General features: G+C 44.4%; 1 protein-coding gene across 1 annotated transcript; it reads right to left on the bottom strand.

Annotated features, from left to right (window-relative positions):
• Positions 1 to 452: 452 nt before the first annotated feature.
• On the bottom strand, positions 453 to 11,334 carry ZNF563 (zinc finger protein 563). Its single transcript, XM_011994019.1, has 4 exons — positions 11,218 to 11,334; positions 4,513 to 4,639; positions 3,231 to 3,291; positions 453 to 1,785 (listed from the first exon to the last, which is right to left on the bottom strand). The coding sequence occupies exons 1-4, from the start codon at positions 11,218 to 11,220 to the stop codon at positions 546 to 548; spliced, it is 1,431 nt and encodes a 476-aa protein (XP_011849409.1). The 5' UTR covers positions 11,221 to 11,334; the 3' UTR covers positions 453 to 545.
• Positions 11,335 to 12,745: the final 1,411 nt, after the last annotated feature.

Here is a 12,745-nt window from a genome sequence, read left to right as displayed (position 1 = left end):
GGTTTCACCGTGTTAGCCAGGATGGTCTCGATCTCCTGACCTCGTGATCCACCCGTCTCGGCCTCCCAAAGTGCTGGGATTACAGGCTTGAGCCAATTTTTCTATTTTTTGTAGGGACAGGGTTTCACCATTTTGCCCAGGCTAGTCTCAAGTTCCTGAGGTCAAGCGATCTGCCCACCCAAAGTGCTGGGATTACAGGCTGAACCACTGTGTCCAGCCTCGTGTACTTTTAAGTTACCAAAATGACTGAAGGCTTCAAAATGACCAAAGGGAATGGCTTCCCAACATATTTTACACTCACAGGGTTTTTCTGCTCTGTGAGTTGTTACATGTTGACAATGGTACTTAAAAAAAATTGATTGCTTTCCCACATTCCTTACATTCATATAGTATCTCTCCAGTGTGAGTTGTTTCATGATTTTGAAAGGAATAAAAATTATGAAAGGCTTTCCCACATTTACATTTATAGGGTTTCTGTCCAGTGTAAGTTTATTCATGATGTCAAAGGGAACTGGAAATATAGAAGACTTTATCATTGTTTACATTCATATTGTTTCTCTCCAGTGAGTCTTTTCATGTCTTTGACATACACTGGGATAAACAAAGGCTTTCCCACATACCTTGCATTTATTCGGCCCATCTCCCGTATGCATTACCATATGTCTTCGAAAGCTTGAGCTATGAGATAATGCTTTCCCACACTGCTTGCATTCATAGGGTTTCTCTCCTGTGTGAGACTTTTCATGTCTTTGACATACACTGGGATAAACAAAGGCTTTCCCACATACCTTGCATTTATGAGGTCCACCTCCAGTGTGCATTATCATGTGTCTTCGAAAGCTTGAGCTATGAGATAACGCTTTCCCACACTGCTTGCATTCATAGGGTTTCTCTCCAGTGTGAATTCGTTCATGATATCGAACTAAACTGGGACGATCAAAGCCTTTCCCACATATCTTACATTTATGAGGTCGATCTCCAGTGTGCCTTTTCATGTGTATTTGAAAGCTTCCAAGATGATGAAATGCTTTCCCGCATTGCTTACACTCATAGGGTTTCTCTGCACTGTGAGTGGTTTCATGTCTTCGAAGGGAACTGGAAACACTGAAGGCTTTCCCACATTGTTTACATGTATAGGGTTTCTCTCCAGTGTGAGTTCTTTCATGTCTTATATAGGAACTGGAATCAGGCAAGGCCTTAGAACACTGCTTACATTCATACGGTTTCTCCCCAGTGTGCATTCTCTCATGTCTTAGATAGGAACTGTAAAAAGGAAAGGCTTTAGAACAGTGCTTACATTCATACGGTTTCTCTCCAGTGTGCGTTCTTTCATGCATACGCAATAAACTAGGCCAAAAAAAAGCTTTCCCACACAACTTACATTTATAAGGTCTGTTTCCACCTTGCACTACCATGTGTCTTCGAAGGTTTCTACGAGAACTGAAGGTTTTTCCACATTCCTTACACTCATAGCGTTTCTTTCCAGTGTGAGGCCTTCCACGTGACTGAAAGGAGTGGTGATAACTGAAGGCTTTCCCACGTTGTTTATGTGTATGTGGCTTCTCGCCATATTCCTGATACTCACATGGTTTGTATCCAGCATCAACTCTGATGTGGCTATTAAGGGATAAATGACCCATTATGACTTCTTCACACTCAGTGCTTTGACATGGATCTTCTCCAGGACAAATGCTGTTGTTCACAATACTACCTCGAATCAGGCTAAATGGTTCTCCACATTGACTACTGTCTTTACTTTCACTGAATCTCTCTACCATATGACATCTATAAAAAATGAGAAGTACGTTACTAAATAGTTGTTTCTAAATTATTTTATGTGTATTAATAGGTATCAGATGTACTTTTTCTTTCCTTTTGTTTTTTTTTTTCCTGAGATGGAGTCTTGCTCTGTCACCCAGGCTAGAGTGCAGTGGCACGATCTCGGCTCACTGCAACCTCTTCCTCCCGGGTTCAAGCAATTCTCCTGCCTCAACCTCCCAAGTAGCTGGGATTAGAGGTGCACGCCACCATGCCCAGCTAATTTTGTATTTTTAGTAGAGATGGGGTTTCGCCATGTTGACCAGGCTGTTCTCAAACTCCTGACCTTGTGATCCACCTGCCTTGGCCTCCCAAAGTGCTGGGATTACAGACGTGAGTCACTGCACCTGGTCAGATATACCTTTTTAACATTACCATGCAAAGTGTAGGCTTCATGCCCTGTTTGAACATGAATGAACTGAAGGCTATGCAAGGCAACCCAATACCGGCAGGGTTTTTGGTTTTTTTTTCTTTTAATTAATTAATTTATTTTTTGAAACAGGATCTTGCTCTGTCACCCATGCTGGAGTGCAGTAGCAGGATGATGGTTCATGCAGCCTTGACCTCCTGAACTCAAATGATCTACCTACTTCAGCTTCATGAGTAGCTGGAACTATAGGTGTGCACCAACACACTTGGCTAATTTTTTTTTTTTTTTGAGACGGAGTCTTGCTGTGTCGCCAGGCTGGAGTGCAATGGTGCAATCTTGGCTCACTGCAACCTTTGCCTCCTATGTTCATGCAATTCTCCTGCCTCAGCCTCCCAAGCAGCTGGGGTTAAAGGTGCACACCACCATGATCGGCTAACTTTTGTACTTTTGTAGAGAAAGGGTTTCGCTATGTTGGCCAGGCTGGTCTCAAACTCCTGATCTCAAGTAATCTGCTCGCCTCAGCCTCTGAAAGTGCTGGGATTACAGGCATAAGCCACCATGTCCAGCCTCATATGTAAATTCTTAGAATATGTTTTAGGAGGAAATTTTTAAAGACTAAATAAATTTAGGCTGGTGCAGTGACTTACGCCTGTAATCCTAGCATTTGGGGAGGCCAAGGTAGGCAGATTGCTTGAGCGCAGGAATTCAAGACCAGCCTGGGAAACATGCCAAAACCCTGTCTCTACAAAAAATACAAAAATTAACCAGGTGTGGTGGCGTGCAGGTGTAGTCCCGGCTACTCAGGAGGCTCTGGTGGGAGGGTCACAAGAACCTGGGAGGTTGAGGCTGCAGTGAGCCAAGATCATATCACTGCACTCCAGCCTGGGCAACAAAGCAAGGCTCTGACTAAAAATAAGAATAATAATAATTTAAAAAATTAAAAAATAAATTTAAGCTGGGCTTGTTCATTTTGTTTTTTAAATTTCCTTTCATTCTGAGACTCACTTCAGAAACATAACTTTCTCCTGTGAGTGCAAATTACCTTAGATTTCTCCTAGGATTTTTGTTCTGATCTTCAGTATTCTGGCCTTCCCATATCTTTCCTAAAAGGTAGACCCAGAAAATCACTATAAATTATTATAAAATTATATAAAACACTAAGATTTTACGTATACTGCAATCATACATGATTCATTCATCAAACTACAGTTAATTCTGTACAGTTGGGTGTGGAGGCAGAGTCTCACTCTGTTGCCCAGGCTGGAGTGCACTGGCATGATCTCGGCTCACGGCAACCTCCGCCTCCTGGGTTCAAGCAATTCTCCTGCTTCAGCCTCCTGAGTAGCTGGGACTACAGGTGCCTGCCACCACACCCAGCTAATTTTTGTATTTTTACTGGAGACGGGGTTTCACCATGTTGGCCAGGCTGGTCTCGAACTCCTGACCTCAAATGATCTTCCCACCTCGGCCTCCCAAAGTGCTGGGATTAGCGACATGAGCCACTGTACCCGGCCTTACAGTTGATTCTTTAACAACACATGTTTGAACTGCACAACTCCACCTATATATGAATTTTCTTCAGTCTCTGCTATCCCTAAGACACCAAGATCAATCCCTCCTCTTATTTAGCCTTCTCAATGTAAAGATGAGGATAAAGACCTTTTAATCATCTACCTCCACTTAATGAATAGTAAATATAGTTTCTCTTCTTTATGATTTTCTTATCAGTATTTTCTTTCTCTAGATCACTTTATTGTGAGAATATAGTATGTAATACATGACTTACAATATATGGATTAATCAACTTTATTTTTTTGAGAGGGATTCTCGCTGTGTCTCCCAGGCTGGAGTGCAGTGGCATGATCTTGGCTCACTGCGACCTCTGCCTCCTGGGCTCAAGTGATTCTGCTGCCTCAGCCTCCTGAGTAGCTGGGATTATAGGCACATGCCACCATGCCCAGCTAACTTTTGTATTTTTAGTAGAGACGGGGTTTCACCATGTTGGTCAGGCTGGTCTTGAACTCCTGACCTCATGATCCGCCTGCCTTGGCCTCCCAATGTGCTAGGATTACAGGCGTGAGCCACCGTGCCCAGCCAATCAACTGCTTATGTTACCAGTAAGGCTGCTGGTCAATGGCTGCCTAAGCTGTGGTGGACAAAAAATTATTTGAGGAAGTACTTCTTTCAGGGCTGTCACCTCTGAATTCTGTGTTGTTCAAGAGTCCATCATATGCCCTTTCCATATTTCAAATCATTGAACAGCACTGATGACCATGAAACAAATGTCTGTAATTGATTAAGTGAAGACATGATACCATCCTTACTTATACAGTCCAGGTTCCTGATGGTTTCTTGCATCACATATCTGTACAAATTCTTCTGTGATGGACCCAGCAAAGCCCATTCCTCCTGGGTGAAGTTCACAGCCACATCCTCAAAGGCCACTGTGTCCTGAAACATTCCACATAGATAGAGGACAAAGGTTGAGTGACAGTACTGAAAAAGCTATACTCAATTCATAAACTTCATATGATGCTGTGCTTTTCAAGCATTTATTCAATGACATAGTAAACTCTCTCATATTCTCTCTATACTCACTTTCTCCCACACAGCCATTTTGATGGTAGAATTCAACATGTTTGGTAAAGTTACTTTACCAGACAGGTAAATAGGAACAGGTTTCTTCTTGGTGAGTTAAATGAGTCTTATTGCCTGGATCACCCTAATGTCTATTCCTGTAGTGGGTTGCAGTTCTTGTCAAAGTCCTACCAACAAAGTCCTACTACTGACTGTGCAGAAGAGAGCTACCATTAGCAGTCCTGAGACTACATGTCCTTACAAATTCTTATTCTCAAAGTTGGACCTTTTATGGTGTCTAGGAACTGGATTTAGGGAGTGCCCCACCAATGTAACTAATAACAGGGCTTGATTGTATCTAAACTGTTTATGCAAAAAGTATATTATTTTCTTAACTCCTATGTTCTGAGAGTTTAGAATCTTACAAACTCAGCAGAGGGAGTGTATGTGATCAGCCACTGCTAAGTTTGAATGGTTGTCCCCTCCAAAACACATGTTGAAAGTTAATCCGCAAAGTGGGAGTAATAAAAGGTGGGGATTGAAAAGGTGATTGAGTCTTGAAGGTTCAGACCTCATGAATAAGTTAATCTATTCATGGATCAATGGCTTAATGAATAAGTAAATTACCTCAGGAAGGGGACTGGTGTCCTTATAAGATGGAAGAGACCCGAGTTAGGCACTTCAGCCGTTGCCATGTAATGCTTTGTGCCATCTAGGAACTCTGCAGAGTCCCCACCAGCAAGAAGGTTTTCACCAGACACCCAGGCTTAACCCTGGACTTCCCAGCCTCCACAACAGTAAAAAACAAATATTGTTCCTTATAAATTATCCAGATTCAGATTATTCTTAAGCAACAAAAAACAGACTAAACCAGCCAGCAAAAAACACTATAGGCACTGGGTCTCTAATGAGAGAGCCTGGTAGATAAAATTCCACGTTTTTTTGCAACTTGTTAGTTGGAGGATTTGGCACATCCTCTGGGATTATACTAACAGAAAATCTGGAAGCTGGTAATTGGTTTCCTCTAGATCAAATGTAGTTAAGCATGACAAATAATAAAAGATATTTCACCATCCCAGTGGAAAAATTTTGAACATCTTATTGGGTAATGTCAAAGGAGAAGGAAAGAAGGGCAATGGGAGACTGTATTATTAGAAAAGAACTCAATGTTATCTCTCATGAATATTTATAAGATTCCCTAAATAACTAAAACAGACCTAAATAACTAAAAATTACACTACCAGCTGGGCACCATGGCTCATGCCTGTAATCTCAGCACTTTGAGAGGCCAGGGCAGATGGACCATTTGAGCCCAGGAGTTTGAGACCAGCCTGGGCAACAGGGCGAAACCCTGTCTCTGCAAAAAAAAATACAAAAAATATTAGCCAGGCATGGTGGTATGCCTGTAGTCCCAGTTAATGGGGAGGCTGAGGTGGGAGGATCACCTGAGCCCAGGACATGAAGACTGTAGTGAACCATTACTGAGTCACTGCATTCCAGCAATGGCAATATAGTGAGATTCTGTCTCAAAAAAAATAAATAAAATTATATAACCAAATCTAATAGAAGTCACAAACATCTAAAAATGATAAAACAAACAAACAAACAAACAAAAAAACCTTCTCACTGGCTGGGCACGGTGGCTCACACCTGTAATCCCAGCACTTTGGGTGGCCGAGGTAGGTGAATCACCTGAGGTCAGGAGTTCGAGACCAGCCTGACCAACATGGAGAAACCCCATCTCTACTAAAAATACAAAATTAGCCAGGTGTGGTGGCGCATGCCTCTAATCCCAGTTATTTGGGAGGCTAAGCCAGGAGAATTGTTTGAACCCGGGAGGTGGCGGTTGCGGTGAGCCAAGACTATGCCATTGCACTCCAGCCTGGTTGACAAGAGCAAAACTCCGTTTCAAAAACAAACAAACAAACAAACAAACAAACAAAAAACCCTCTGACCAACAAAGTGACAGTTTTTCAAAAACAGATAAAGGATTTTGAAACTATGATATTCAGCACCCCATATCATTAACAAAGAGATAAACAAATAGATAAATAAAAGTGAAAAAATGGTAGAAAACCCTTGTGGAGTTTTTATTTGTCCTTGGCTCAATCACTCCCCACCTCTGTGCCAGTCTTGAAGACAGCAGCCTGAGATCCCAGTGTGGAACTCTGGTCACTATTCTAGAGAAAGCAGATCAGATGTTATTCACAAATTATTGCCTTTGTATTTTCCAATCATTCTGGGGATGATCAGAAGGTGTGAAACAAGGCTCTCTTTTCTATTTCATCTACAATGGAATCCAGTTAGGGTCAAACATAAGAAATGCTGAAAAACGGTGCAAAATACACAAATAGCCTGCAACTACTTGGGACAACAGATTGTAATTAAGGCACACATCAAGGCCAGGCGCGGTGGCTCATGCCTGTAATCCCAGCACTTTGGAAGGCCAAGGCGAGCAGATCATGAGGTCAGGAGTTTGAGACCAGTCTGGCCAACATAGTGAAACTCCATCCTCTAAAAATATAAAAATTAGCCACGCTTGGTGGCACATGCCTGTAACCCAGTAGCTGAGGCAGGAGAAACGCTTGAACCCAGGAAGTGGAGCTTGCAGTGAGCCGAGATGACGTCACTGCACTCCAGCCTGGGCGACAGAGTAAGACTTCATTTCAAAAAAACAAAACAAAACAAAACAAAACATCAACAAACCAACAGATGATTCTCTGAAAAGATCTGTAAAATTGATAAGCCCACAGCAAAGTTAACGCAGGAAAAAGAGAGGCCTTCACTACTAATCCTATGGACATTAAGAGCACCATGAAAGAATATTAGAAACAACTGAATGGCCACATATTTGATAAATTACATGGAATGGACCAATTTCATAAAAGACACAGTCTACCAAAACTCATAAAAGTAACACCAAGTAATATGAATAGGCCTACATCTATTGAAGAAATTGAATCAATAAATGATAAATATCCCAAGAAAAAGGAACAGGCAAGGATGGTTTCACTGGTGATTTATGGCAAATACTTATGGAAGAAATGATACCAATTCTCTACAATGTCTTCCAGAAAACAGAAGCAGGGTTTCACCATGTTGGCCAGGCTGGTCTTGAACTGCTGACCTCAGGTGATCCACCCACCTCGGCCTCCCAAATTGCTGGGATTACAGGTGTGAGCCACTGTGCCCGGCACAGAGGTAATACTTTCTAATTGATGTTATAAGGCCAACATTGCCCTAGTACCAAAAATAGACATTACAGACATATCTCCACTATGTAAGGACATAAGGGGAAGACTGCCATCTTTAAACCTGGAAGCGGGCCCTAACCAGAGATCTGACCTACTTGAATTTGGATTCCCAGCCTCTACCCGTTTGAGAAATGAACGAATGTTGTTTAAGGCATGCAGTTTATGGCAATCTAGTAGAGCAACCCTATGTAGTTAAGACAGGGAAGCCCTTTCTCTACCACACATCAAGGTTTTGAAGTCTACAGTAATCAGGAGAGTATGGTGTTAGCAAAGTGATGGGTACAAAGCCCAGCGGAAAACGGCAAATTCTGGAACACGAGCATCTATTTAACGTATGAGAAACTATGGCACAGCAGGTATTGCCAGGCAGTGATACAAATGACAGCCACTTCAACCCAAAGAACAGGGACAAATTCTTATCTTCAGGAGAATAATCAATCTTCTGCCTAACACCTCCATATACAATAATCAACTAATTACAGATCTGCTTGTTTTCATGAATTTTTACTCACTCTATTACCTCAGCTTCCATTTTGAATGTGGTTCTACCTTTCTCATACCAGAAAAAGTATTTTAAGAGCCTTGAGACAGTATTCATTTTTCTGTAGTCATCATGAAAGAAAGTTTTTTCCAATTTATTTTTCCTGGTAGCATTTTCTCTGCTAAGCCCTGAAATTCTATTTGAGATAACCCAATTAAAAAACTAAACTAAACAACAACAACAACAACAACAACAACAAAACAGACCTGGGAAACTTACTACACAGGCTCTGTGTAGTATGACAGAAAAGTAAACAAGAATTTTTTAAAGGCATATAGGACTAGATGTATATAATTTGTTTTCTGAAATCCAACTCTCTCTTGTCCCTTTAGGAACATCTTATCTTCTCTATCAATCTCTAATGATAGAATGCATTTTACAGTTAAGAAAAAACTGAACAGAAATGAGTGAACAAATCTTTTCAAGGTTGACAACCCCAGGGAGGGGCAGTGCTGACTGGAACACTGACAAGTCTCATTCAAGGGTTAGGTCAGGTCCTCCTGTCACCTGGGACATCCCCCACCCCCAAGCTGCTCACTGAAGTGCTCAGGGACTACTCCCCATCCCCAACCACCAGACACCGCACTGTGTACTTTCAGGCTCTTGCACCACCTCACTGGGGTAAGTTATCCTTGACCTTTCGGATAGTTTTTCTTGCTTCACTAGTCTAAAAGAATTCAAAGGATGGGAACGATTTCTATTTTACCCCCTCAATACCAGCAACTGAGTGTCTGACCAGCCATGTCTCTAAGAAGAAAACTGGGCTTGGGGTGAGAAAATTGAGTATCCCAGGGCTTAACTTTTTACAAGAGGATACCAGGGGAATCCTCCCACCACAGGGCATCCAGCTCTTCCCCTGGGAGGCCCCAGCCCTGCATCTCAGGTTGTCCTCTGGGAGGAGTGACCCAGGGGCTGATATTCACTACCCTCCAAGACACGGCTGCTGTATCTACTTGGTGCCAGTCCCAGGCAGTTATCAAAGCCAGCACCAGGAGAAGATAGTGTGGGCTCAGGACTCATCAGCCGGTGGTTTCCAAAGGGGAACCTCAACCCAGACACATTCAGATAATGTGCCTGTGCCCAGGGAAGATAAAAGGAGGAGAGGCGCAGCTATTTTTCTTGTTCGTTTTTACAGCGGAGTGGTTAAACCACCTGACAGGTGGTTATTCTCTGCATTCTCACATATGAAATATTCACAAACAAAAATCGTATCTTCCAAAAAAGAGTCATATATTGCTACCTGGGGGGAAAAAATGACAGTTAAAATACTGCACTTGTTTGAAATACAGCCTGGGGGACAAAGAGTTCATTATGTTGCTGTGAACTGAGGACAGTGTGGAGTCTTAATTAGGGAAAAGGTTAAGGGGAACAGGGGAAAAGGCTGTTAAATTAAAGTCTTAATTAGGGAAAGGCTAAGGGGAACAGGGGAAAGCAGAAGGATAAAGCAAATAAGCTATAAATCTGCCTATCTTCATGTCCAGAGAATTTAAACAAAAGAAAATGCAGGTAAGTTACAGGTCTAACTTTGTTTCTTTTCTTTTTTTCTTTTTTTTTTTTTTTTGAGACGGAGTCTCCCTCTGTCACCCAGACTGGAGTGCAGTGGCGCGATCTCAGTTCACTGCAACCGCCGCCTCATGGGTTCCAGCGATTCTCCTGCCTCAGTCTCTCGAGTAGCTGGGATTACAGGCATGTGCCACCATGTGCGGCTAATTTTTGTATTTTCACTAGAGAAGGGGTTTCGCCATCTTGGCCAGGCTGGTCTGGAACTCCTGTACATGTCTAACTTTCTTTATGGCCCAAGACATATGGCCCAAGACATGGCCTTCTTGCCCAGATAACGCACTTAATTCACAGACTTCCTGCTCACCATCAAACGCCTCAATTTATCAAACACCGGGGCTGACAAAGGAATGCGAGTTAAGCTCCCTGCTGCCTTGGCACCATCAATCAGTCCAAGTTCCATTCTATAAAATCGCCCACAAGCCTCGGTTTCTCTCCTGCAGGCTTCCCATGGCCTCCCTTGCAACGGATTTTCCTACTTTCGCTAATAACTCTACCTACAACTGTCTCGGTAAAAATTATTTTACCCCAGCGTTACCGGCCCAGATAGCAGTCGTTCCCCTGTGACAGAGAGAAATCAGCTTTTTGAAATGCAGGGCGAAATCTGGAAATCTAAGGATTTACTGCCAGCCCCAGGAGTTAGGGTGAGGGGACAAGACAAGGCATTAGACAGCTGCCTTCCCAAACCTTTGAAGACTCAGAGGGAAACCGGTCCTCTTTGGGAAGAAAACAGAGACTGAGGATCCCACAGATCACAGCTCCTCCCATGCACAAACCCCACATACGAGTGGGGATTCCCCCCATGACCCTTCCATGACCCTCCCCGAATCTTGGGGAGACGCGGGGCTGCGGGCGCGGAGCTGCCCAGAGAGGGCTCCGAGGTCGGGACCGCAGTCGCCGCGCAGGGACCGGACAGGACGCCCGGGGTCCCGGCTGCCGGCCCAGCCTCACCCTGCAGAGCAGAGCTGCGCCAGGGGAACTCGGGTCCCAGACCCCGGAGCTGACGGCGGCGGAGGCCCGGGTTTCGCCGCAGCGGGTTCTGGACGGTTCCAACCAGCCTTTCCCCACTTTGGGGACACTTGACCACGCACACGCACCATTTCCCGGCTTCCAGGATGTTCCAGGGTCGTCCCTCTGCTTCCCGCTGCCAGTGGGGGGTCCCAGTGTGACAGAGGCCGCCACAGACTTTCCAGGGCGTCTCTCAGTGACCGAAGCTAGAGCTGAGCGCAGGGGCGTGGAGAAGACGCCGCCGGTTCTTTGAACCTCGCACCCTCTTCCCAGCCGCGCGCCTGATTGACAATTCCTACGACCTCGCCCCATGGCTCTGATTGGATAGGGCTCCAGGTCCAGCCCCTTGGGCACTGAGTGACAGAAGAAGCGATCACGCAGTGCTGAGTAGAGCAGGATGAACGAGTTCCAGGCACAGCCCTTGACAGGGCAGGCTTCCTCCCAGAGCTGTGTCCTGATCCCTTCCAGGGAACATTTGCATTTATGCAGAATTACCTGCCCGTACTCAGCGGGCCCTTACTGCCTTTTCCTCCTGGAGGAGTCACAAGTGTTTTGCAGGGAATCCCAGACTCACGGTCCGGTGGAGCCATTCCCCTGGCCTTAGAGCAGAGGGAAGCCCAAGGCCACACAGGCCACACGGCAGCAGGAGGGGGGCCTGATGTCCACCGGGCGTCAGGATTTGAGGATGAGACTCTTGGCAGCAAGGTCAAGCCTTCCTCTCTCACCTTGCATCTCAATCTACTCATTTTCAGCCAAGGAAATAAAAACAGGTCAAGAACGGTATCAAATGTGTGGAAGAACTGAAATCATACGGCAGCAATAAATGAATGAATGAATCGAAACAAAAATGAATCAAAACAGAAAAAAAAAAGCAAAAACTTGAACTAGGGCAGATAAGCAGCCTGCTGCCCTCATACTTCACAAGCAAACGTCCCATTCAGGAGGCTAAAAATATTCCCAGACTTGGCAGCCAGCCTCTTGACTGTTGAAATGGAACCCCAGAGTGAACCAAAACCTGGTGATAAGACTGGGACACTGAAGGATTTGACTCTGGGAGCTCAACATACTTCCCTGTGCCCTCTGCAGAGTGTGGAAATACTCCCTCTGTCAAGACGTGCATTTTCACCAGCAGGAAAGTTTCATGTAAAGTTAGTTTAAGGGCCCAGCGTGGTGGCTCACGCCTGTAATCCAGCACTTTGGGAGGCCGAGGCGGGTGGATCACCTGAGGTCAGGAGTTGGAGACCAGCCTGGCCAACATGGTGCAACCCCATCTCTACTAAAAATACAAAAATTAGCTGGGCGTGGTGGCGGGCACCTGTAATCCCAGCTACTGGGGAGGCTGAGGCAGGAGAATCACTTGAACCTGGGAGGCGGAGGTTGCAGTGAGCCGAGATTGCAGCCATGGCATTCCAGCCTGGGTTACAGAGTGAGACCTGGTCTCAAAAAAAAAAAAAAAAAAAGTTAGTTTAAGGCACTGACCTACATAAACTGTCAAAGTAATCAACCCTTTACCCAGATTTTCCTAACATATAATTTTTTTTTTTTTTTTTTTTTTGAGACAGAGTCTCAGTCGCCCAGGCTGGAGTGCAGTGGCACGATTGGAGTGCAGTGGCACGA

Source organism: Mandrillus leucophaeus, unplaced genomic scaffold (genome assembly GCF_000951045.1).
Source record: "Mandrillus leucophaeus isolate KB7577 unplaced genomic scaffold, Mleu.le_1.0 Scaffold440, whole genome shotgun sequence".
NCBI classification, from domain to species: domain Eukaryota; kingdom Metazoa; phylum Chordata; class Mammalia; order Primates; family Cercopithecidae; genus Mandrillus; species Mandrillus leucophaeus.
Note: the sequence above shows the minus strand (reverse complement) of the source record. Positions and strands in the feature narration are given on the sequence as shown.

What these genes read in the sequence shown, in the direction of transcription:
- ZNF563 (XM_011994019.1), bottom strand. An exon ending in CAGGAACCTGGACTGTATAA is followed by an intron (nt 3,292 to 4,512) that starts GTAAGGATGGTA and finishes TCTACCTTTTAG; the next exon opens with GAAAGATATGGGAAGGCCAG. An exon ending in AATCCTAGGAGAAATCTAAG is followed by an intron (nt 1,786 to 3,230) that starts GTAATTTGCACT and finishes CATTTTTTATAG; the next exon opens with ATGTCATATGGTAGAGAGAT.